The following is a 22,990-nucleotide window of genomic DNA, read 5'->3' as shown; positions in this document are numbered from 1 at the left end:
CGCAACTATTTACTTCTCTCATCACCTGCTAATCGTACAAGCTGTGAACAAGCCATAACGCCAATGCTAAAAAAAAATAAAATCAAAGTACTAAAACTTGCTTTTTTCGGTGTGCGACAAAGAAAAACCCGGTTGGTCAAAGCCAAAGATGCTCACGCATAGACAATCTCTCGAGGCCTCAGAGAGAATTGCTCGCGGCATGATGGAGGGTCGCCTGGAGGCCCATTGTATGTCGGGATGTAGTCCCTCTTGTCCCCAGGAGGTCCATTGTATGTGGGGATGTAGTCCCTCTTATCCCCCGGCGGCCCACTATACGTGGGAATCTAATCGCGCCTCTCCCGCGGCGCCTCATCAGCGACCTCGAGCCCGCGTTTCAAGCCCGGAGGAGCCGAGTACGTGGGGATCTTGTCGTCGTCGCGCCTGTGGGCATACGGAACCGGGGCCGCAGTGCGTTTGTGGCTGCCCTTGGTCTTGTTGGTGTTTGTGGTAGTGGGCTGGGCATTGTCGCGGCGGCGATGCTGGTGGACTGCGTCGCCGTCGAAACTGCCGACTGTGCGCTTTACCTGCGAGGGCCCCGTCGGGTTCGCGGGCGCATTGTCCCAGAAACCGGTGTCGCTGCCGCTGCCGGTGTCTGACGAGGCGCCGCGTTGCACGCATCGCAGGCTGCCGATGGGCCCGATGCGGATTAGCGATTGAGAGAGCTCGCTGGCTACTCCGCCGTTGTCCTTGACGATTTCTCCAGGCTGGATTTGAGGCGGCGTTGTGTCTGTGTAGGTGTAGCAGACGACCTTGTTGACGTCGAGGTCGTCGGAGGCTGATTGGATGGCAAGGCCGCACACGGGCTTGAGCGCCTTGGGAATGGGCGCAATGGTGTCGGCCTCGACGGTGAAGTTGGTTTGTGGAGACGACGACGTGAAGTCTGAGCAGCGGTGCGTCGAGAGCGTGACTGTCGACGCCGAGGCTGAGGTAGCCAGCGCGGCAGCAGCAGCAGCAAGGGCGTTGTTGGACTTCATCTTCTTCTTCTCCTTTTTTTCTTAACGACTTGCTACTTCAAAGGAAACGGACAGAAGGGAAAACCTCAAAGGGCGGGCTCGTCAAGCTTGTTCCTGCTGGGGTTCGTTTCGTTTGTAGGTCGACGAACGGGGATATATATATATATATTTGAGATTAGATTTCCGAGCCATGCCGTTTCTTCACCGGTGTGCAACATCTAGACATTCCATGGCGCGGCCCAATACCGCCTGCTTACGCCGACGGTTCTCGAACTGGGGTGCAGTGAGTAAATATGGACCTCGTATTTTGACTCCAACTTTGCTAGTACTTTCAAATGCCGAAGTAAGTAGTACGGCATATACGTAACCTTTTCCTGTCAAGATGGTTAGTGGTCTGATAGTTGCTATTGCTTCTGTGCCGATCTCCATGGACCATGCGTTTTGCGAAATCCGGCGATGAAAGCTCTGTGTACCTCTAATTCATAATCGAACTGGTACTATATTTTTGCCCTTTCTGCCCATAATTAGTGCAAATCTTCCCTTCGATTGCCCTGCCATGTCAGCAAGGGGAAGGTAATATGGGACGTGTCCGCCTAATCGAAAGGGCATAAAGTTTTCTAATAGTTGACTATGGTGATTGAAACAAGAATTTGGGGTACGTGCGGTCATCTTACAACTACTCGGCCCGTCTCCGACCCCCCCTTTGTAATGTGAGACGTGGGGCCTAGATCGGGAGTCGAAGCCGATTCTTGGAATGACATGCGATTCGTATACGGGCTTCGCGTCCAGATTTCAAGAAATGATCAGCGGCCACTTGTACGGGCCGGGGAAACGAAGATACCGTAAGCTGACGTGCATAGACATTTCTATTAGTAGTAACGTGACCGATACGTACGTGCTAAGCCTTGCGAATTAGAGTGAATGAATCAAGAGTACAGGTCCCCGTCCTCTGTAGAATCGCCGAAGCCACCCTCGGCAATGTCAACACTGCTCTTGCCTACGTGGCTGGAGACCGAGGATTTTCCGTTTCCTCGACTACCACCCGCGCCGCCCTCGCCGTTGAGGTCAAGCTTTTCGGCCCGAATGACAATTGTTTCTGCGTCGTCGATTGGTACTGCAGCCTTCCCCTTGCCCTTGCCGTTTACAGCCGGCTGGAGAGCTTGATTACCACCTGTCTTCTCTTCTTCCTTCTTTCCAGCTCCTTCAAACTGTCTCCTCACGCGGTCATAGTGGCGCAGTTCGTCCGCACTAACACTGGGTACTAGCTCCTGGTGGGCTTCGACAAAGTCTTCCTCTGTTACCATGACTGCCGTGTCTTCCTCGGTAGCAATGTGATCGAAAAAGTATGCAATGGAAATGTTGGACGAGTGCGCTTCATTGTAGGCCTTGACCTTGTCGTCGACCATTTTGGCACTGCGAGTGATGGCTTTGAGCATAGCATCCGAGCACAGGGCATACATGTCTGCGCCTGTGTATGTAAAGGGCAGCCCTTGCGAAACTCGCTTAAGGGAGAGTGAGGGATGTAGGGTGAACCTAAAATGAGCATTAGCGTGAGTAAGATGAAGCGAGTCTGGAAAACATACTTCCTTGTCAGGGCTTCTAGAATGGTCTGCTGCTTCTCATGCGTATCGGATACGCCCAGGTACAGCATTTTGTCGAAGCGACCGGGTCGCAGCAGTGCCTGGTCAAGTAGATCTGGACGGTTGGTTGCACCAATGACAAAAACACCCTCTCCCCCATCACTCATGCCGTCAAGCTCGGCTAAGAGTTGACTGACGATGCGGTCCATGACACCGCCGCTGTCGCCCTGATTGCCTCGCTTAGGCGCAACCGAGTCCAGTTCGTCAAAGAAGACGACGCAGGGTCGAGCATCACGAGCACGCTGAAAGACGCGCCGCACATTGGCCTCAGACTCACCAATGTACATGTTGAGCAACTCCGGGCCCTTGACACTAAAGAAGTTAAGCGAGAACTCTGTAGCGATGGCCTTGGCAAGTAGTGTCTTTCCCGTTCCTGGTGGGCCGTAGAACAGAATGCCGCTACGCTTCTTCATGCCTTTGGCGAATAGCTCAGGACGCGACAGCGGCAGCTGAATGGTTTCCATGACTGCGTCTTTGACGTGCGTGAGACCACCGACATCTGACCAGCCTACATTTGGGATCTTGGGGGCTCCAATTGCATCGGCAAAGTTCTTGCGCGCTGCATCCACCGCACCGTCCAGGTCAGCCTTAGTAAGACTACTGCTTAAATGGCCACCGGCGAGCTCGATATCGCGCAGAGTGACGGCATCTGCCGACTTTGATGCTTTTGTAGCAGCTGTGGCAATGGCCTCGAGACGTTGCTGCTTAGCGACCAATGCCCGATCAACCACGTCCACGAGATCGCCTGCCACCAGTGCTGCAGTCTTGACTGCAACATTGCCCAAGTCAGCGTCGGGCGACAGCCGTATGCCAGCGTCGTCGATGATACTCCTCAGAATGCCTTCTCTCTCTGCTTCATCGGGAGCCGTCATGTCGATTTCATGCGTAAAGAGTCCTCGGATGCCTTCGGGCACCTTGTCGATTTCCGTGGTAGTTGCAATCAGCACGCGGGAGTCGGCCAATATCTCCTTCAGTGCAGTGTTCATGCGATCCGCATTCAGCGCGTCAATGTGCTTGACAAGCAGCGCTGTATATTCGGCACCGCATGTCAACGCTCGCTCCGCTCTTGCTTTGAGGAATCCTTCGGTTTTGACGTCGCCCCCTCCAGCACCACCCTCTGTCACAATGTCGAAAGCGTCAATGGAGAATGTGTGCAGGCCGAGATCCTCACAAGCTTTTGTCGCAATAGTAGATTTACCAATGCCACGTTGGGTTGAGGTAATCAAAACTGCAATGGGCGGCAGGCCCAGGTGAATGGCTCTGGGACTCGTCGCTACGGACATGAGTTCTCGTAACCGTCGCCGAAGCGGTGAGATGTAGGGCTTGGGTAGGTCATCCATGGTCATTGTCTTTTGGGAAGCCGATACAGGCGCTCGCTTGGCGCCCAGGTAGTACTGCCACGCATTGTTGATAGGAGCCGGAGTCTTGCCCTGCTCGCTGCCATGCATCTCCATTTTTGTGCTGGCAGCGTCCACAGTCACGGCGCCACCCCACACATCAGCCTCTTCACCATCAGGAGACGAATGCGATGAAACAGAGACGTTGCCAATCTTGAACCAAGAGACGACCTTTGGGTTGCGGCTGCTAACTCCACTCTGCTCGCTGGCGCGTGGTTTGGCCTTGGCCAGCAACTCTTCGCTCCCGGCATCCTCCTCAGTGCTAGATTGGAAAACGGCGCGACCAAGAGACTCGTCGATCGAGACGCCGATGAGATCACCACTCTTGACCACTCGTCGCTTCTGCTCAAAGTGATCCTTCAAAGCCGCGAAGAGACTGGGTTGCAGTAGCCGGTCAGATGATAGTGGCGTCGACACTTTCAAGAGAGTGACTTCTTTAGCGGGAGGCGGTAGCGAGGAGCCGGTCAAACGAGGCTTCTGGAGGGTACTTCTAGGGAGATGTGAAGACTGGTTGGGGGCCAAGGGCGTGATGCGCAGATGGGACGGGCTTCCCAAATTAGCAAGGAGGATCGGTGAGAGATAGGCATGGAGTGACGACGTTGGCTGTGAAAAGCCCGAGAAGCTGCTTCTTCGGTCAAGCTCAGAGCTCTTTTGCACCGGGTAGCGTGCGACCTTCTTGGACATGTTCTCTGGCAGGCCAAAGACCCTGACAGGTCTCCAGTTGGAGTTGTCCTCATCATCTACGCCGCCGAAGCCACCCAGACCAAAGAGAGGATGCGAAGAGGGCGCTTCGGTGCCCTCAATCTTGACCCAGTCGCCGGAGAAGCAGCCGACCTTGACCAGCGTGTTGATGTCGACAAATACACGAGCCTCTTCGTCGTCCTCGGTTCCGGGCTTTGGGTGGACAAGATCATCTGGGACGCTTTGAAGGAGTCCCTGGGCCTTGAAGACTTTGCTCCTGCTGGTGGGGCCGCGGGCGGTAGTGGCTGTAAAGCTCGAATACACGGATCCTGGGGTAGCGATCCCGTTTGTGCGAAAGTTGCCAGGTCGCGGCGTGGCAGAGGTAAAGGATGACAGCACTCCGGACGACTGAGGCGGCAGCATGGGCGCATTGAGCGAGATGATGTCGTCGGACTCGTCGGACAAATCCCCCGCATCGCTTTCCAAGAGCTCTGATTCGAAATTATCGGCGGACTCGTCTTCGGGGGCAGATAGGTTGCGCGAGTCAGAGCGGTCCTCTGCAGCCGAGTAAAATGTATCATTTGAAGTGTCGTCGGCTTCGTCGTCGTCGCCGAAGCCATTGGCCTGCTTCACCGGGGGGAGAAGGACGGGCTTTTTGGAGCTGCTGCGGTGTGACTGCAGTATGACAATTCGCGTGGTTGGCAGAAGCAGGCCCTGCGAGAAGGGCTCGCAAGCAGTGATTTTGGCCGGAGGGGGCGGGACGTGGGTTATGGGGTGGGCCGGGAGGTTCAGCGGGAGCAAGTCGCCGGTGTGCAGGACAGTCGGGAGTTGCAGGGCTTCGCGTACGGCCTTCTGCCAGACGTCTTCCTGGGCAGCAGCATCGACGTGTTTCCCCCGGGCGCCGTTCGCTTCCAAGGGTCGGCTCCTGGGACTGCGTGCGGCGCCATTGACATGAGGAATGAAGCCGCCGCCAAACTTGGCGTGCACGTCGTCGAGCTTCCTCAGGGCTTCCGTGTCCAGGTTGACATAGAGCGTGTCCAGGCCGACGGGGACGACGTCGTATACACGCACCTCGATGGGCGCATCCCTTCTCTGTGCTCTGTTTGGGGCGACGGCCTGCAGGATGTGGGAGAAGGACTGCAGGGCCAGCGACGAGGCCGGGAGGTGAATCGACGAGTGGGCGCGCGCGGTGCCGTTCTCGGTGTTCCCAGCCGCGCGCACGGGGAAGATGGTCCACGGCGTGGTGTTGGAAGCGACGACCGACGTGGGCAGCCACGGGGTCATGGCAACGTACCGGATGCGATGCGACTCGAGGGCGTCTCCATTCGTGCCTGTCGTGGTCAGCCTGCTTTTGCCTGCGCTGGCGAGGAATCAACCTACCAGCGCTGCCGCCCTTGGAGGCAGGAAATAAATCATTGAACAGGTCCTCGGACAGCACGCCAATCTCACCCGGGGTGCGGTCGTCGAGCAGCAGGCGCGCCGAGACGGGCGGGCGGTCAAGCCGCCTTCTTCGTCGCCTCTTGCGGGGGTTCTCGGCTCTGTGTGTCGCGTCCATGGCGGTGGGTGGTGGTGGATGTGGATGTGCGCCAATGGAGCCGAGTGGGAGCAGCCAATGCTCGGTGTTGGGAGCATGCGATGCGCTCGGAGACGTGACGGTGGCATGCGAGCCGTATAGCCTCGGTAGCCAGCCCGGGGGGGGGCGACCAGGGTCTCTCGCCGCCGACATGGACGCCGACACTGACACCAACACTTGTACTTGCACCTCCACCGCACACACACACATACACATCGCCATTGCCAGCGGCACAGCAAAACGCTCGACCGCACCGCACTCGGCCAAGGGGCGCCGCTGCATCCACGGCCGGCTTGTCGCGTGCCGCCCATTTACAGGAGTGAGAGCACCTGTCTGCATCCGCAGCACACACACACTGCACATGGCGGATCCGATCGGTCCTGGCCAATCACACGAGTCAACAAGTCGAGACATGGCAATGTTCCAAGTGCAAGTGCGAGCACGAGTAGTCCACCATCAGGCCCTCGGATAGGTTATGCAAGCAAGACGTGGGGCGCGCCTTGCCGGCTGCTCTGCACATGGCGGCATGGGTTGTTGAGATGCATCCATCGCGCGCGGGCCTCGCTGATTCGCCACCTCATGTCCATATCCACCTGACGTAATGCCATTTCCTACCAAGGGGCAGCCGGCTCCAGACCGCCCATCACAACATGCACAAAACCCACCATGTCTCTGGACTCGTGTCGACGGCCGTCTACTCCACGTTCCGCTGTTTTCTCCACCAGGCGGCCCTCCCCCAGGCCGTCGTCACACGGTTGGGCCGCGTCCTAGGTCAACATGCCCACTGCGACAGCTGTCAAGCAGCGCATTCAGGAACAACTTCACCACGACCAAGACCACGACACACCAGCCCCCCAGGCAGCGCTCGAGTTTGCACGCCAGGCTGAGCGTCTGGGCCAGTACACGCCAGAACAGGAAGACGAGACGACTGGCTCTACCCAGGCCACCGAGGCGCTCTTCATCACCCCCCAGGATCCTGTAATCGAAACTGCAAATGGACATCGACTGCCTGCCGTGCCCCTGGAAGAAGCCACCAAGCTCAACGAGCTGCGCAGCGCCATTGACAAGGAGCATCCGCCACAACAGGGGCCTTTATCACCACGCCTGCGTGAGGCAAAAGATGGGACAGTCCACGGCCTTCTTCCAAAAGAAGCCGAGATAAAGGGCGAGGGCTTCTCCGATGTGCCCCTGGGCGATTCCAAAGCGCCTTGGAAGACCAACCCGCTCTTCCCGCCATTGCCCATGTACGGGCCCCCCACGCTGCTGAGAAGGTGCCAGTGCTTGTTCTTTCGCGTCTGCTCGGGGATCCTGTCATTTCTATTCCTTCTCGTCATCATCCTGGGCGCTGCATTCACATCTCTGCCGGGCATAACCAAGAATCTCTTCCTGTTGCTCACCTTTCGCAACCCCGACAAGCGGCGCATCTTTTACGACGAAGAGGTCAAGCGCAAGGAAGCCAGGAGGGCGGCAGAGCATGCGTGGAAGAGGCAAAGCAGGGCATTGTCAGAGAAAAAGGGGAACGGAGAAGACGGGCGGACAGATACTGAATACGTGCCCCTGGAAGGTGGTCCTGATCCCCTGGTCTGCGATGTTCGCTACTACGCGCGCCGCGTCGGGTTGGACTGCGAAATCTTCGACGTGCAGACCGAGGACGGTTTCATAATCGAGCTCTGGCATCTCTACAACCCCCGCGACTACAAACGTACAAATCCCTCGCAACGCTCACCACACTCACCCGACATCTTTCCTGGAGACGGCACTCGTGTCGCTGGCTCACAGTATGGGCCCGGCGAAAAAAAGTACCCGGTACTCATGATCCATGGCCTCTTGCAATCCGCGGGTGCATACTGTACCAACGACGACGACAGTCTTGCATTCTTCCTGGCCAAATCCGGTTACGATGTCTGGTTGGGCAATAACAGATGCGGGTTCAAGCCTCGGCACAGCACCCTGGACTACGGCGACCCCCGCATGTGGGCGTGGAACATTCGCCAGATGGGTGTCATGGACCTGCCTGCCCTCATTTCACGCGTGCTGTCCGAGACGGGCTTCGAAAAATTGGGCCTCATTGCGCACAGCCAAGGCACAACGCAAACTCTGGTCGCCCTGGCCAAAGAACAGCGCCCGGAAATCGGCGACAAGATTAGCGTCTTTTGCGCATTAGCACCTGCCGCCTATGCTGGTCGTCTGATTGAAAAAGCGCAGTTCAAGTTTATGCAGGTCATTAGCCCCAACATGTTCCGCGCCGTGTTTGGCATTCACGCCTTCATCCCGTTGATGATGACGATGCACCGTCTCCTCCCGGGGAAATTGTATGGTGCCATGGGGTATCGCGTCTTTTCATTCTTGTTCGACTGGACGGATGCGCGGTGGGACCGCGGTCTGCGAGACCGGCTGTTCCAGTTTGCTCCCGTCTATGTGAGTGCCGAGAGCATGCGATGGTGGCTGGGACGAGAGTGTTTTGCAAAGCAAAAGTGCATCCTGGCTACAAGAGAAGAAAAGGCAATCGAAGACCGAGAAGACGAAGAGCGCGAGCGCAGGAAGCGAGAAGCAAAGGGAGAAGCGCAAGTCGAAGACGATGCAAACCAAGAAGACAAGAAGGCTGCTGCGCGCTTTGCATGGTATGGGCCGCGGACGCCTCCGTTCGCGCTCTGGGTATGCGGCGATGACCACCTCGTCGACGGGCGGCGACTGCTCCGTCGGTTTGAACATGACCGCGAGCCGCATGTCGATGTGGTGCACTCCAAGGTCATTGAAGGATACGAGCACTTGGACGTGATCTGGGCCGTGGACGTGATTGAGCAAGTGGGCAACGAGGTGCGCGAGGTAATATGGAAGACGGCGCCAGAGGATGCACGCAACATGTGCCGGACGCCCAAGGGCTGCGAAGAGGTGGATGTATTTTATCAGAAGAACGGGTAACTAATAGAGGCAGCATATAGATGGAGCGTTTTTCGTACCCGAGATATCCCTGGCTTCGATTCCCCTGTAGCGCACAACTAGACCAGGAGGCGTAATGATTTGGACAGCGTGATTGGACAAATGCACAAGGTTATGTTCAACGGCCGTGCAGAAGTCGGGGTAGTGCACAGACAGGCACAAGCCATTTTTTTTTCTTCTTTCTCTACATGATTGTGTCGTGTCCCAGTAGCCATGAATCCAAGACGCCTGGCATGGCAGCAAAAGGGCGACGGAGACGACAGGCAGCGGGCAAAAGGCATGGTGAAGGCACTGCAGCGCGCCACTTGTTGGTGTGGGATGATTGGGGCAAGGCGCCGCGTCGCGTAAACAAAACGGCCCCTGCATCGACCCCACCAAGCTACGACCAACGCGGCGCTTCTCACCGCCTGAACCCAGAACACTTCTACCTCCAGCGTGTACGCCTGGAAACCCTGACGTCCCTTTTGACAGCCTGTACGACGCAGCAACCCATCCACCATGCGAGGAGAGGTATGTACACCTGCATTGCGCCTCCAGAGCCATGCATCCGCGCCCCCAGACGCCTAGCCGCCCCCGCCGCCCTCAACCCCTTCCGCCCCGCGCGCCTCTTGCGCCCGTCTGGACGTGGCCACAGCCAGACTCGACCACTGCTAACATGGCCCTCGACAGATTTGCCACCTTCACATCGGCCAAGCTGGAACCCAGCTGGGCAACAGCGCCTGGGAGCTGTACGTGAACGCGCCGCTGCATGCGACTCCAGCCTTGGCCTCCGCGAGCTGACACGATAACCTCCAGCTACCTCCTCGAGCACGGCCTGCTCCCTGATGGTCGTCCCAACCCCGATGCGAAGGAGCTTGGCGAGACTGGTTCCTACGAGACCTTCTTCACCGAGACTGGCAGCGGCAAATACGTCCCCCGTTCCATCTTCGTCGACCTGGACCCTTCTGTATGTGCACGCTGTGCTTGAACACCGAGCAGTGCTGACCGACATAGCCCATTGACGAGATCCGAACCGGCTCCTACCGCCAATTGTTCCACCCCGAGCTCTTGATCAGCGGCAAGGAGGATGCCGCCAACAACTGTGTGTACTGGAAATGAGTTGGGCAAATACAATCACTGACAAGGGCAGATGCTCGTGGCCACTACACGATTGGCAAGGAGATGGTCGACAGTGTGATTGAGAAGATTCGTCGCGTTGCTGGTGAGTGCTATCATCGCTGCCGGCACATTGCGCTTGCTGACCGAAGCAGACAACTGCTCGTCGCTCCAGGGATTCCTCATCTTCCACTCTTTTGGTGGTGGTACTGGTTCCGGATTCGGTGCCCTCTTGCTTGAGCGCCTCTCGACCGACTACGGCAAGAAGTGCAAGCTCGAATTCGCCGTCTACCCTGCTCCGCGCGTCTCCACCTCGGTCGTCGAGCCCTACAACGCCGTCCTTTCGACCCACAGCACCATTGAGAACTCGGACTGCACGTTCCTTGTCGACAACGAGGCTGTCTACGACATTTGCAGGCGCAGCTTGGACATTCCCCGTCCCAACTACGAGCACCTCAACCGCCTGATTGCTCAGGTTGTCAGCTCTATCACCTCGAGCTTGCGCTTCGACGGTGCCCTCAACGTGGACCTGAACGAGTTCCAGACCAACCTGGTCCCATACCCGCGTATCCACTACCCTCTGATCAGTTACGCGCCTGTCATCTCGGCCAAGAAGAGCTCCCATGAGAGCTTCAAGGTGTCTGACCTTACCTTCCAGTGTACGTGTCACGTTTTCAGTAACTCCTTACCATTTGCTAATTTGAACAGGCTTCGAGCCTAACAACCAGATGGTTGTCTGTGACCCACGCAACGGAAAGTACATGGCTGTCGCGCTTCTGTACCGCGGTGACATTGTTCCCCGTGACTGCTCGGCTGCCGCTGGTGCTCTCAAGGCCAAGTCGTCGTTCAACTTGGTCGAGTGGTGCCCTACCGGCTTCAAGCTCGGAATCAACTACACCAAGTATGTCTCCCTGACTCCAGCTTGACTTTCAATTCTAACAAAAATCAGGCCCATGAGCGTCCCCGGTAGCGAGCTCTCGTCGGTCGACCGAAGTGTTGCCATGCTTAGCAACACGACTGCCATTGCCGAAGCCTGGTCGCGTCTTGACCACAAGTTCGACCTCATGTACTCGAAGCGTGCTTTCGTGCACTGGTACGTTGGTGAGGGTATGGAGGAGGGAGAGTTCTCGGAGGCGCGTGAGGATCTGGCGGCGCTGGAGAAGGACTACGAGGAGGTTGCCAGCGACTCTCTGGATGACGAGGGTGCTGAGGAGGGCGAGTACTAGGTTGTGTGTGTGTGTGTGTGTGTGTGGTCGAGGTTTTGCGCATCACCGGGGTTGATTGGAGATGTTTTTTTTATCAAACTTTACTTGCTACGGCAAGCTCAATGGATTTGGATGGTCTGGCAGTCTTGTTCTTGTGTGAAGTTTGACATTGTGAAGTAAGCAGTTTTGTAATCAACATTTTATTCTACTCGAAGCAGACAATGTGTGTGTACATTCTTGGTCTAATAAGTTTTGAAGACAAGGCGATGACTTGGACAACAACAATCTGACTGGATTGGGTATAGATAGTATGTACCTGGCGCACTGCCTTTTTGGCTGACTTTATCCCATCTAACTTATATACATACATACATGACTATATCTACTACTACACTTGACTTGACTTGACTTGACTTGACAATTTCGCACCAAACTCCTTGTTCCACTGATTACTTTCTTTCTTTCTTTCTTTCTTTCAGTCATGACTCAAGTCCCGCTTATAATGCTACTACTTACATACTACTAGTACTAGTACTACTATTCTCTTATTATATTCTTTTTTTTCATCTACTATTTCTTCTTCTTCTTCATCATCATCTTCTTCAGACCGCGCGGTATTCAAGAGAGGCGAGAAAACCAAGAAAAGGAGAAAGAAAATCTCCAAGTATCTAGTTTTTTTTTGGATAAATGTGTAAGTGTAAGTGTAAGTGTATGAGTGTGTGTATAATAATTCTAAACCCCCCTCTACCCCCTCCCAAAAAAAAGGAAAAAGGAAAAGACGCAAAGACGTTTGCCTGGTCGCTGCACAGGGCAAAAAAAAGGGTAGGAATAGTCTTGAAGCGACAAGAAGTGAAGAAGTAAAGAACCAAAAAAAGAGGGGGGGGGAAACATGAATGTAAATGTAAATTTGAAAGTAAAGTGTGTGTTGGATGGAAATCAAGAATATACAGAGAAAGAAAGAAAAACACAGTCATAATTAAACCTGCAAGCAACAATATATTAATGAAACCTCCTCATTTCAATTCCATCCGTCCGCGACCGTACAGGCGGACTAAAGGTGCGTTCGGAATCCGATGTGCGGGGCGGTATAGCGCCCGAGACACCCGGTGCATCGATACTTGCTCTGAGGCGCGTCTGAGAGACTGATTCGCGGATAGCTTGGGAAGAGACAAGGCCCGATCTGGGGTCGAGGGTATTTGTGCGAGGCGGGGTGTCGTAGTCTGCTTCTGGGATGCCTGCCATGACGGCGGAGGTGGCGGATTCCTCGTCTGTGGCGTGGCGGGCGCGGGAGAAGAAGAAGCGGTTTCGGTGTGTGCGTTCGCGCATGGTAGATGAGGCGTTTGTGCCGACGCGCTGGATGCCGCTGCTGCGGCCGCTTTCCTGCGAGTTGCGGCTGCGTTCCTGCGAGGCCGAGGGCGATGACATGCGGGCGACGGTGGCGCGAGCCCGGGATTCGGCTTCGCGGTCGTCGAGGACGTCGCCGCTGGGGTCGTCGAGTCCGATGGATTTCATGCCCAAGGAAAAGTCGACGCGGCGACCCATGGCGGATAGTGTTTCGGGGGCGGTGCGCGAACCCGGTTGGCGGAGGATAGAGCCTTGACGAGTAGGGCCAGTCCCTGCAGAGGGAGGAGCACCGTCGGTAGCACCATTGGCAGGGGGGACGAACGGCTGGTCCCGAGGTTCGTTGCGGAGGTGACCGTTGGGCTGGTCTGGAGTACCATTGATGCCAACACCAGGGGTAGCTGGGTTCTGCAGGTTCTGGAGATAGACAGGGAACGACTCCTTCTGACCGGGGTAGCGCATGCGGGGACCCTCGATGCCGCATTCTTGAATGGCCATGGTGAGTGCGCAGATGAACTTGTTGCGGCGCTGCAGCCTGAGCAGTTCGTTTTGCCAGTTGGACTTGTAGAAGAAGACAATGTTGAGCTCGAGCCAGTGGACTTCCTGCACGGCGCGGAGTTCGGTGAGAATGTTAGTCTGGTACTCGCGCTTTTCAGACGTGACGAATTCAAGGAGCGTGTTGCGGAGACGCTCAATCTGCTCGAGTGTGGTGCCGAACTTGATAATGATGGGGATGGCCTCGGCAAGGGCACCAGAGCGACGTTGGTTGAGGATAAAGAGCGTGTTGAGGTAGCTGTTGGGCGCCTGCACAATGTGACCTTGCATCTTCTTGAACTCGGTGTAGAAGAGGGCGATTTCCTTGACAAAGTAGTCGTCGCCGCGGCCGAGATCACCAGTGTTGCCGTAGATGGTAACACGGTCACCGACATCGTAGGGGTGCTTGACAAAGACGAAGATGCACGACTGCAGAAACTCCTGAGCGGTGGCCGAGAAGAGCCAGGACAGGGCGAGAAGAGCCGAGCCAGCGGATGTAAGCACACCAGCAGCCGAGGTCGAAATGAGAGAGATGAAGACAATGATGGTGATGATGATGACAATAAACATGAAGACATCGTCGAGCTTGGAGACGACGCTATCGAGATCCTTGAGCGAGGCAGTGATGGATTTGCGTTCACGGCCAATCTCAACACAAACAGCTTCGAGTTCTTCCATCGAAATGTCGCCGTTCATGTCCTTGTCGAACATGGAAAAGGCGGCCGAGGCCTCGTCGTCGCTGTCAAAGGCATTGTTGAGGTCGTCTGGGTGGACGGTTTCGGTTTCGGGTCGGGCAAAGGTTCGGTATAGACGGCGGGCCAGCACTTGGGCACCGCTGGTGCTACTGATGAGCTGCAAAACAACCTGGTGGGGGTGGCCACTGTTGGTGACCTGGCGACCGGTAAAGTCACCCGCAACCTTTCCAGCAATGTCTCCAAACTTGTTGAAGCCGACCTTGATGTTCTTCTGCGCTTCGGTCAAGACCTGGCCAGGCGTGCGGGCGCCAGACCGCTGATGCTCCTCGTTCTGCTCAAACTCGGAGTCTTCCATGGCAATCTTCTCCTTGGAGAACTTGTACAGCTTGCCAAGGCTACCAATCTGGAACTTGTTCAGCTCAATTCGGTCCTGGTACGTCCGGAGATGGAAGCTGATGGCAATGAGCTGGATGATGATCTTCTCAATAAAGTTGAGAACAAAGCCGACAAACAGAGCAACGAGCACCCTGTTCATGTCGCGTTCCCAGTCTTTGGTTGCCTTGTTGCCATCGAGGTGGTGGTTCGTCATGGTGGGAAGAAAGGAGATTTCAATGGCCAGCCACCAAAAGAAGAGGGTAGCCGGGAGCTCGAGCTGCTTGCCCATGTCTCGCCACTTCTTGCTGTTGTTGGTGAAGAGACTAGAAACGAGACCAATGGGCCAAGGGAGTAGCTTGGCGAGGACCTAGACGGATGTTAGCGCGTGAATGTGCAGCCATGCTGGGACACTCACTCTGCCCGCCCATAGTGTCAGCCAGACAATCATGAGCCAGACGGAGAACCAGACGAGCTTGACGCCGCCGACAGTGGCCTCTTTGAAGGCCAATGCGCCGATGAGCAGGGGAATCAAGATGATCAAGACCATGGGGGTGATGTAGGTAAAGTAGCGAACGAGCCATGACGAGTTGTGGACCTTTTTGAAGAACTTGGAGAAGCTGGTGGTTGGGTTCTCTGGGGGCGTATAGCGAGCGGCCTGCTCGTGCAGTGGGTTCGTCGCAGCATCAAAGTCGTCGACAAGGTCCTCGCGGCGAGAGCGCACGCGTGTCATGGAGCGGTTGGTGGACTGGTTCCGCATAAGAGCCTCCTTCTCGTCCAGGCCGCGCTCGACTGCGAGCAGGGCAAGGTCATCATTGAGTCTGCTGGCCTGCTCGCGGGTCTGGGTTGGCGATTGCACGCCCTTCATGGGCGGAATGTCTTGCTCGGTGTCGACAGTGAGGTGGGCGCCCGACTGCGATCGGTTGTGATGGGGCCGTGGGGCGGATTGGGAGTGCGGTGGGTTATGCTCGTCCCCCCAAACGGTGCCATCTTCGTCGGAAGATCGCTGACGGTGGTAGGGCATGGTACTGTCCATTTCATACGTCGGCTCTGGGCGCTCGACGTTTGGAGTCGTCATGGCGGACAAGCAGGCTCAGTGCCTTGACGGCAGTGAATAACGATCGTCGCACGGAAGGGAAACGTGGTAGTCCTTGCAGCAACCCTGCGGGCAAGGCCAATGTATGTAGGAATATAGCGGGCGTGGCAGGGGGTGAAACGAGTGTCTGCTTCTTTTTTTTTCGTGGCCAGGGAGCAATCAATGGCTCGGGGCTCCCGTTCTGCGTTGTGCTGTTCCTGGACACTGACCAGACGGGACTAGCGCGACCGAGTGACGTCAGGCGCGGTGCTTGGCTAGGAAGACGACGGGTGCAGCGAGTGACTGAGAGGAGAGCGGCGCGCAGAGGAGGAATTAGAATGCAGAGGACAGGAATGGAGCAAGGAAAAAAACAAGCAGAGGACAGGCGGGCGGGAACAATGGGCAGGCGACGGGTGTGGGTGTGTAGCAGCAGAGTGGAGCAGGGCTGGGGTTCAGGAAAGGAGCAGCGGACAGCACGGAGCCAGGGCATATTTTTGGGGACATGGCAATGCCAAACCTTTGCGGGTGGGAAAACTGGGGCGCAAAGCATTCATGGGCGTGAGGGCGGCCATGGCCGAGGCGGCGGTGGGTCTGGTGGCAGCGTCTAGAAGGCTGGTTGGGGAGGGGGGATGTGCAGAGTGGGCAAGTGGGCAAGTGGGCAAGTGGGCAAGTGGGCAAGTGGGCAGAGTGGACGCGTCGACTCGCACCAGGAAGCGTCAGGACTTGCTGTGCCGCCGCTTTTGCTGGAGTCGCCTTGCAGTTGTGGTTGTGGTTGTGGTTGTGTAGTCGAGTTGCACACGAGGCGGCGTCTTTGGTGACGGGCGCACTTGGCGGCGGCGCCGTTTAGGGCTTGCGGTGGCGGGCGCCACCGACGTCAGGCAGCATGGCTTGCTCAGAATCTTCGCTTGTTGGGGGAAGCGAACACGACCATGGAGAAGCGTCCAGAAGGCTGCATCTCTACAGCAACCTACGCCGACACCCACCACTTCTCCCCCGCGCCGCGGCCAATCGGTCCCCAACGGATATGCCTTGTTAAATACTACATGTACTATAAAGCATACTCGCAGCAGCTTATCTTTAATTTCAGGGCCGCCGTCCTTATCACGCCAGCCCGCTGCCGCCAAACAGCCAAAAAAGCTTGTTCCGCGCCGATCCCAATCCCGCCCCTGCATTTGCCAAGCCTGCGCTCGGATCGCGTCGTGGGGGATTCCTCCCAAGCCCAAGATCGATTCACCCTCACCCTCACCCTCCGCCCCAACTGACAGTGCCAGCTCGTCTCCACGTCCCACACCTGCTCATCACTACCTGCACTGCCCATGTCGCCCCAGCCGCCCGCTCATCTCGTAACACACGGCCAAACTTTGCAGTCGCCGGGTGGAACCCTCTCCACCCCATCTTCATCTGATGACATGACTTGGCCGCGCCCTGTACATGCACATGTACAATAGCCGACTCGGATCGTCCAAGTTACCGATTCCGTCATGCCTCGTGTGGGTCGCCCTCTTTGCATGCATTGTGTCATTCCTCGTCCAACAACACCCGACATCTTTGCCATCTCGATCCGGTGGATACGCCGCCCACTCAAGGTTCCAGCCAAGGTTCCACGTCTTGCTCTGCATCCCATCCCTGTCGTCTCGGTCTTATTTGCTTCCTTGTCCCCGGCCTGCCTGCGAGGCTCTTATCGGTCAGCATCATGCAATTAGATTAAACACGACAACCAAGTATAGCATAGGCAACACACGTAGCCAAGCATAAAAATTCACATGTCAGCTAGCAGTAGCCCTGCCGTCGAGGCGAGGCGCCACCAATCAAGCATCATCGTTGCTGGAAAACGATAGCCTGGGTCGCTTCCGAGCCAACCAATCACGCCAATCACGCCAGCCAATCAGTGCATCACAATCTCTTTCACTACCCCCAACAACTACATTATGTATGTTGAAGAATAAAAATTAATGTCACCTGTTAGTCTGGAGACTATGTATACGACCCTATAGAATTATATTTGCAGATGCTTAGATTGCAACTCCAGTTTGCTAACACTCATCCTTTCCAGCAGCACCTCCTTGATGGACACGGATTGGCATTCACCTATTGGCATTCACCATGCGTCCCTGCGCCACTGGGTTGATGCAAACAAAGCCTTTGTTACACAGCGTCGGCAAACGTCTCTCACTACGTCTCGTTTAAGCCCAAGCTTAGCACTTAAATCACGGCTGCTGTTATGCCTGGTCAAGAATCCAAATTTACAACCATCTACACTCAACTCACACTCCCCCTGCAATCGCCATTTCGGTAGCAATGACGCGTTTCAACAGCAGCAGCTGGCCTCGTGCACTCATACAGAGGCCTTTCATTGCAAGCCTTGCAATCAATCCTTTCGCTGCGAGAAAGCGCTTGCATGGCATAGACGGCATTACCAGGTTAGCCCCAAACCGGCACAGAACCATCTCGAGACTTCCTTGGACCGGAATAGCAATGCAGTTGAGGAATGACTTAGCCAACTTCTCCATTCTCAATACGCCAACTTTCACCGTCCCACGTCATACGTCAAGTCCTGTCTCACTCAATCCAACCACAACGACTACTACACGCTCCAAGAAAACCCTGAAAAAAGCCCCCCCTCCCCCAAGGTGAGAAATCAGGAGGAATTCTTCATGTTTCCCGAACTTCATGCAAGAGTCCAAGAAGCCACCTTTCCGGAAATAACAACAACATGGTTCAACCAGACAAGCAAGTACACTTCAAGCAGCGAATACTGCACTCACGTCACGGGCAAATTCATATGCAACAACAATGCGTGCCAAAATCAGGCGTGGACCAGCAAGAGGGTGTCTATCGAGATACGAGGATATCAAGGAAACGGATACAACGCCACTGTGTACAACCAGAGGTGCAAGTCGTGCAACTGCCTAGGCGCCTTTGAGCTGGACGAAGAATCCTACATTGACCGGGTTTCGTACAGGATCAAGAAGTGGGCGGGTGTGAAAATGAAGCCGCCCCCTTACGAAGAGGCCGTAGACAAGAAGCCACATGAGAGCCAGTTTTGTGAAGGGTGTAAGCGAGGCAAGTGTCAAGAGAGCGGTAATTTTGGTTTTTACTAACGGCTCTCGTCCTGTCTTGTATAAATGATATTGTAACACTAGATCCTGTTCAGCAGCACTTGATTAATTCCCACCAAGTCATCATACAGTGCTTGAACCAATAAGAACCAAATTTTCTCAATACACTATCAAATCACATCAGCTCCGACTGCTCAGCTCCACCTACCTCTTACACACAGCCCAAGACGTCGGCGGACCAAGTCATGTCGGAACCGGAGCCAAGTGGGTCCTCCGGCCACCCGACCGCCCCGCCGACATGCTGTAACAACGCGACGACAACACTTCAGTCCCTCCGACAAACAACGACAAACTACCGCCCGCTAACCAATTGTCCGTGTTAAGAAAGATGCAAAGACATAAAAAGGGCGCGAAATCCTCGGCGATGGCCCTATATGCACCCTCGCTATACACCCACACCAACACGTCTACATCATAATGAAGCCCAGCACCACCACCATGAACGCTCTTGTTGGCGATGAAGCCGGCGGCTACCGACTCGCCCATAATATTGAGATTCCGTGCCCAAAACCCGGCACCATGTTGTGTCGTGTGCACGCCGTAGCCGTCAGTCCGTACGACGCCAAGATCTCCGACTACTCCAACATCCCCGGGGCCATTGGCGGCTGCGACTTTGCAGGCATCGTAGTCGAAGTCGGCGACGACGTGAAGCGCTTCAAGGCAGGCGACCGCATTCTCGCCGTCACATTTGGATTGAATGCGCTGGACAAGTCGGCTGGTGCTTTCGCAGAGTACGCGCTTGCGACTGAAGACCTCGCCTGCCATGTTCCAGATGACATGTCGCTGTCCCAAGCAAGCTCCGTGGGTCTCGCTGTTGCAACGGCTGGTCTGGCTCTTTTCCAAGCCCCTGGATTGCAACTCAGCATGCCGCGTCGCGAGACGCCAGAGCAAGAATCACCGCCGTTTGTCTTGGTTTCCGGAGGTGCAACAGATACTGGTACCATGGCCATCCAGCTTTTGAAAATGTGAGTCTATAGCCACACACACACACACTCCTTCTCTTGCTAAAGTTCGTATCCAGCGCGGGCTACACCCCCATCGTCACATGCTCACCCCGCAACAACACACTATGCACATCCTACGGCGCGGCTGCCTGTTTCGACTACCACTCTGCCTCGTGCGGCGCCGACATCCGGTCCCACACATCCAACAGCCTGCTGTACGTCTTCGACTGCGTCACCGATACCGAGACAATGCGCATGTGCTACTCGGCGCTGGGGTCCTCGGGCGGCAAGTACATCGCCATCGAAGCGCTCGACTGCGCCATCAAATACACGCGCCGCGACGTCGTCGCCGACTGGCTCATGGCACCCACCATCATGGGTTCCCCAGTCCTGATTTCAGGCACCTACGGTAGACCCAGTACGCCTGCGCACCGCCGCTTTGGAGCTGCGTTTTTCGCCCTCGTGGAGACGCTGTTGCGCGAGGGAAAACTCAAGGGCCATCCCGTGCAGATGAGAGATGGCGGGCTTGCGAAGATCCCTACGTATGTGGATAATGTGCGGGTGAGGGGTGTTCAGGCCCAGAGGCAGGTTGTGCCGTTGGTTGTTGAGTAGGAGGGGGGTGGGTTGTTTGATATACTTGGAGATTCTGGAGTTTTTATTTTTATTTATTTATTTATAGAAGTACAATCGTTATGCTTGAAAATCACAGACAAATGAGTCACATTTGACTACGTACATATTATCCAGAGCACTTGGATATCTATATCCCCCCCCCCCTTTTTTTTCCCCCACACATTCTCCATTCCTCAAGTTTACTTACTTACTTCCTTGCATGTCAAAAAACCAAAAAAAAAATCCATCTTGTTTCGCTTGCACAAATACGACTGGACAAGTCTACATCTAACTTGTTTTTTTCTTCACTTTTCAGACGTAAAACCCCAAGGACTCTCTACTTGACTTTTCTTTCCCCGATACCATATTCTCGCATTATACATAGTACCGCGTCAACTTCTTCTTCTCTGATATTTCCGCATAAGTAATGTCATTTTCATAGCACCGGGAGAGAAAGAAAAGATTGTACAAGAGTACGTTTCTCCCGCTTTCCCCAACTAAGTAGATTGAAATAAAATAAAATAAGATGAAATAAATTAAGTAAGTAGGACTTTTACATGCATCTCTACTCCACGGCACGCAAGACCCCATGTGACTCAAGCTGTGCCAACTCCACGAAAACGGGGCAAAAAGTCCTTCTCTCCTTCCTTGCTTGCTTCCGTCCTTCCTTGCCGTGCTGCAAGTCAAAAGAAAAAAAAACCCCCCGCGGTACGTACTTACCTCGGCGTGTGCTCCGCCACCGTCACCGCCGCCGACCAAATGTCTCGCAATACCGATTCTCTGGCTCCGGTGGCTCCGATGCGGGCGTGATGCCGGGGGGGGGGGGTGTTCGATACCACGGCGCCGGTCCCGTACCGTTCGCCGCTAGCCTATGCCAGCGACCGACTACCAAGGCGTTTTCTTTTCTTCTCCGGTGTGACGGAGCAAGGGAGGGGGGGGGGGGAAACTCCGGGGGATTCTGCAACTGGAAGCATGGAGGGAAAGGGGAAAGGGGAATGGTCGTGGTAGTAGTGCAGTGTTGAGTGGAGTGTGGAGACGTCCCGGGGTTAGGGGGTTTTTTTTTGCGTCGAGTATTTATATACTTCAACTGAGGGGGGCAGTAGGGTGGAAAAAGTTGTGTTTATTTTTGCACTACTATTGAGGTTTGAGATTACGTTTTCGGTATCCTTACTGTTCATTCCACGGGAAATATAAATCTACTGCGACTGATTTTACGCGCGTGTTTGTGAGGGTTTTTTTTCTTTTTTTCTTGAACGTATATAGCGACGGGGGATATAAAACGGACGACGGAACGAAAGAGAGAGAAGAAAAAAAAAGCGAAGAAAGAGAATAAAGAGAAGAGGAAGAAATAAGAAATGTCCAACCGCCAGAATATCGAATTCAAAACCCTCAGCGGCGTCACGCTGCGCGGATGGCTGTATCCGAGTGAAACGCAAAAGAAAGGACCGGGCATTATTCTGTCGGCTGGTGTATGTATTTCTCCTTCTTATTCCTCCTTCTCCTTCTCTTCCTCCGCCGCTATTCCTGAGTTTCCAGCGAAAAGAATAAATGAAAGGAAAGGAAAGAAAATAGTCACAATGAGAAAAGAAACAAGGAAAGAAGCTGATGAGATATCACACAGTTCAACATGCCCAAAGACGTCGTCGTCCCGGACGTCGCAGAATGGTTCCAGCGGCACGGCTTCACGGCCCTGGTCTTCGACACGTTTGGCATTGGCGAGAGTGAGGGGTTGCCGCGGTGTGATGTACGTCCGTTTTCCTAATCCCATCGTCAACCTCATTTCCCTAGGCGCGGGAACTACTTGATATCTGACAAGACTGATGTGATTATGTATTTCAAGACCAACATGCACCGCCGCGTCGAAGACTTCATCGACTCGATTACTTTTCTCAGTAGCCACCCGCTCGTCGACCCCCAGCGCATCGTCCTCTGGGGCCTCTGTTTCGACGGCAACATCATGTTGGCGGTCTCGGCGCTCGACACGCGTGTTGCTGCTGTTCTCGCCATCGCGCCCATGATCGACGTCTCGGGCGACTCGGAGCGGCACGCCGCAATCCGCGAACTGGGCGTCGCAGATCGCGCAGCACAGCTCGACGGTGAACCGCCCATGTACCTCCCGCTGGTCGACGAGGACGGGATTATGCCGCTGGGCCAGACATCTGGCCTGGGCTTCTTCACTACCATGCAGGGCATGCAGCTTCCCGTTGAGAATCGCGCGACGGTCCAGAGTTACCTGCGGGGCTTATCCTGGAGTATCGAGCATTTGCTGCCGAGGATTAGTCCCACGCCCGTCTTCATGCTGACGCCAGAGCTGGACCAGGTGTTTGCTGCGGAGCGCCAGACCAAGGCGTTTGAGATGCTGGGGGAACCCAAAGAACAGTTTTTGGTCGAGGGAAAGGATCATTTCAATTGGATGTTTGGCGATGTGGATGCCGTGTTTGGGAGGCAGTTGCGGTTTTTGAAGAGGTTTGTCGCGGTTTGATGGGTCGTGTGGTTGGGGGAGGGATTGGTTGTTAGGCGTTTGGTATATTTATGGGTTTATTATTATTATTATTATTATTCTAGTTTAACGTCCTTTTTCAGCCCGAAGGGCTATATAAGACGTGTAGGGTTTTAAGGCCTACAAGTATCTAAGTAGGTTGTTTCTAGCTACGATATTTAAGAGGGGTTTTAACTAGATGAAGGTGAGGCTCGTAGCCTATTGGTTGGTAGGTAGGGGGTGAGGATAGGGTGGGGGAGGTGTATGGCTACCTGTTACAGGTATTACTCCTCGTT

At 55.1% G+C, this 22,990-nt stretch overlaps 10 protein-coding genes across 10 annotated transcripts; 6 read left to right on the top strand and 4 right to left on the bottom strand.

Annotated features, from left to right (window-relative positions):
* Window positions 1-323: 323 nt before the first annotated feature.
* Window positions 324-1,013, bottom strand: SETTUDRAFT_28446 (uncharacterized protein; the record flags this gene model as incomplete). The annotated part of the gene is made up of 1 exon (XM_008027708.1): window positions 324-1,013. The coding sequence occupies one exon, from the start codon at window positions 1,011-1,013 to the stop codon at window positions 324-326; it is 690 nt and encodes a 229-aa protein (XP_008025899.1).
* Window positions 1,014-1,918: 905 nt separating this feature from the next.
* Window positions 1,919-6,265, bottom strand: SETTUDRAFT_151007 (uncharacterized protein; the record flags this gene model as incomplete). Its single annotated transcript, XM_008027849.1, has 3 exons — window positions 1,919-2,525; window positions 2,576-6,041; window positions 6,091-6,265. The coding sequence occupies 3 exons, from the start codon at window positions 6,263-6,265 to the stop codon at window positions 1,919-1,921; spliced, it is 4,248 nt and encodes a 1,415-aa protein (XP_008026040.1).
* A 795-nt stretch (window positions 6,266-7,060) lies between these two features.
* On the top strand, window positions 7,061-9,296 carry SETTUDRAFT_151004 (uncharacterized protein; the record flags this gene model as incomplete). Its single annotated transcript, XM_008027848.1, has 1 exon — window positions 7,061-9,296. The coding sequence occupies one exon, from the start codon at window positions 7,061-7,063 to the stop codon at window positions 9,203-9,205; it is 2,145 nt and encodes a 714-aa protein (XP_008026039.1). The 3' UTR covers window positions 9,206-9,296.
* Window positions 9,297-9,668: 372 nt separating this feature from the next.
* Window positions 9,669-11,711, top strand: SETTUDRAFT_169193 (uncharacterized protein). The gene is made up of 8 exons (XM_008027847.1): window positions 9,669-9,733; window positions 9,893-9,951; window positions 10,019-10,169; window positions 10,217-10,304; window positions 10,353-10,424; window positions 10,474-10,977; window positions 11,027-11,219; window positions 11,268-11,711. Exons 1-8 carry the CDS (start codon window positions 9,722-9,724, stop codon window positions 11,542-11,544), a joined length of 1,356 nt encoding a protein of 451 aa, XP_008026038.1. The 5' UTR covers window positions 9,669-9,721; the 3' UTR covers window positions 11,545-11,711.
* An 811-nt stretch (window positions 11,712-12,522) lies between these two features.
* On the bottom strand, window positions 12,523-15,543 carry SETTUDRAFT_161307 (uncharacterized protein; the record flags this gene model as incomplete). The annotated part of the gene is made up of 2 exons (XM_008027846.1): window positions 12,523-14,835; window positions 14,884-15,543. The coding sequence occupies 2 exons, from the start codon at window positions 15,541-15,543 to the stop codon at window positions 12,523-12,525; spliced, it is 2,973 nt and encodes a 990-aa protein (XP_008026037.1).
* A 1,255-nt stretch (window positions 15,544-16,798) lies between these two features.
* SETTUDRAFT_169191 (uncharacterized protein) lies at window positions 16,799-17,363 on the top strand. The gene has a single exon (XM_008027845.1). It carries the CDS (start codon window positions 17,022-17,024, stop codon window positions 17,241-17,243), a length of 222 nt encoding a protein of 73 aa, XP_008026036.1. The 5' UTR covers window positions 16,799-17,021; the 3' UTR covers window positions 17,244-17,363.
* Window positions 17,364-17,652: 289 nt separating this feature from the next.
* On the bottom strand, window positions 17,653-18,128 carry SETTUDRAFT_169190 (uncharacterized protein). Its single transcript, XM_008027844.1, has one exon. It carries the CDS (start codon window positions 18,048-18,050, stop codon window positions 17,805-17,807), a length of 246 nt encoding a protein of 81 aa, XP_008026035.1. The 5' UTR covers window positions 18,051-18,128; the 3' UTR covers window positions 17,653-17,804.
* A 38-nt stretch (window positions 18,129-18,166) lies between these two features.
* SETTUDRAFT_169189 (uncharacterized protein) lies at window positions 18,167-18,687 on the top strand. The gene has a single exon (XM_008027843.1). It carries the CDS (start codon window positions 18,195-18,197, stop codon window positions 18,639-18,641), a length of 447 nt encoding a protein of 148 aa, XP_008026034.1. The 5' UTR covers window positions 18,167-18,194; the 3' UTR covers window positions 18,642-18,687.
* A 410-nt stretch (window positions 18,688-19,097) lies between these two features.
* SETTUDRAFT_110023 (uncharacterized protein) lies at window positions 19,098-20,215 on the top strand (the record flags this gene model as incomplete). Its single annotated transcript, XM_008027842.1, has 2 exons — window positions 19,098-19,624; window positions 19,681-20,215. 2 exons carry the CDS (start codon window positions 19,098-19,100, stop codon window positions 20,213-20,215), a joined length of 1,062 nt encoding a protein of 353 aa, XP_008026033.1.
* Window positions 20,216-21,570: 1,355 nt separating this feature from the next.
* Window positions 21,571-22,697, top strand: SETTUDRAFT_109846 (uncharacterized protein; the record flags this gene model as incomplete). Its single annotated transcript, XM_008027841.1, has 3 exons — window positions 21,571-21,684; window positions 21,837-21,959; window positions 22,056-22,697. The coding sequence occupies 3 exons, from the start codon at window positions 21,571-21,573 to the stop codon at window positions 22,695-22,697; spliced, it is 879 nt and encodes a 292-aa protein (XP_008026032.1).
* Between the last annotated feature and the right edge of the window lie 293 nt (window positions 22,698-22,990).

The sequence above is a fragment of the Exserohilum turcica genome (genome assembly GCF_000359705.1).
Source record: "Exserohilum turcica Et28A unplaced genomic scaffold SETTUscaffold_20, whole genome shotgun sequence".
NCBI lineage: Eukaryota > Fungi > Ascomycota > Dothideomycetes > Pleosporales > Pleosporaceae > Exserohilum > Exserohilum turcicum.
This window is presented reverse-complemented; position numbering and strand designations above follow the sequence as displayed.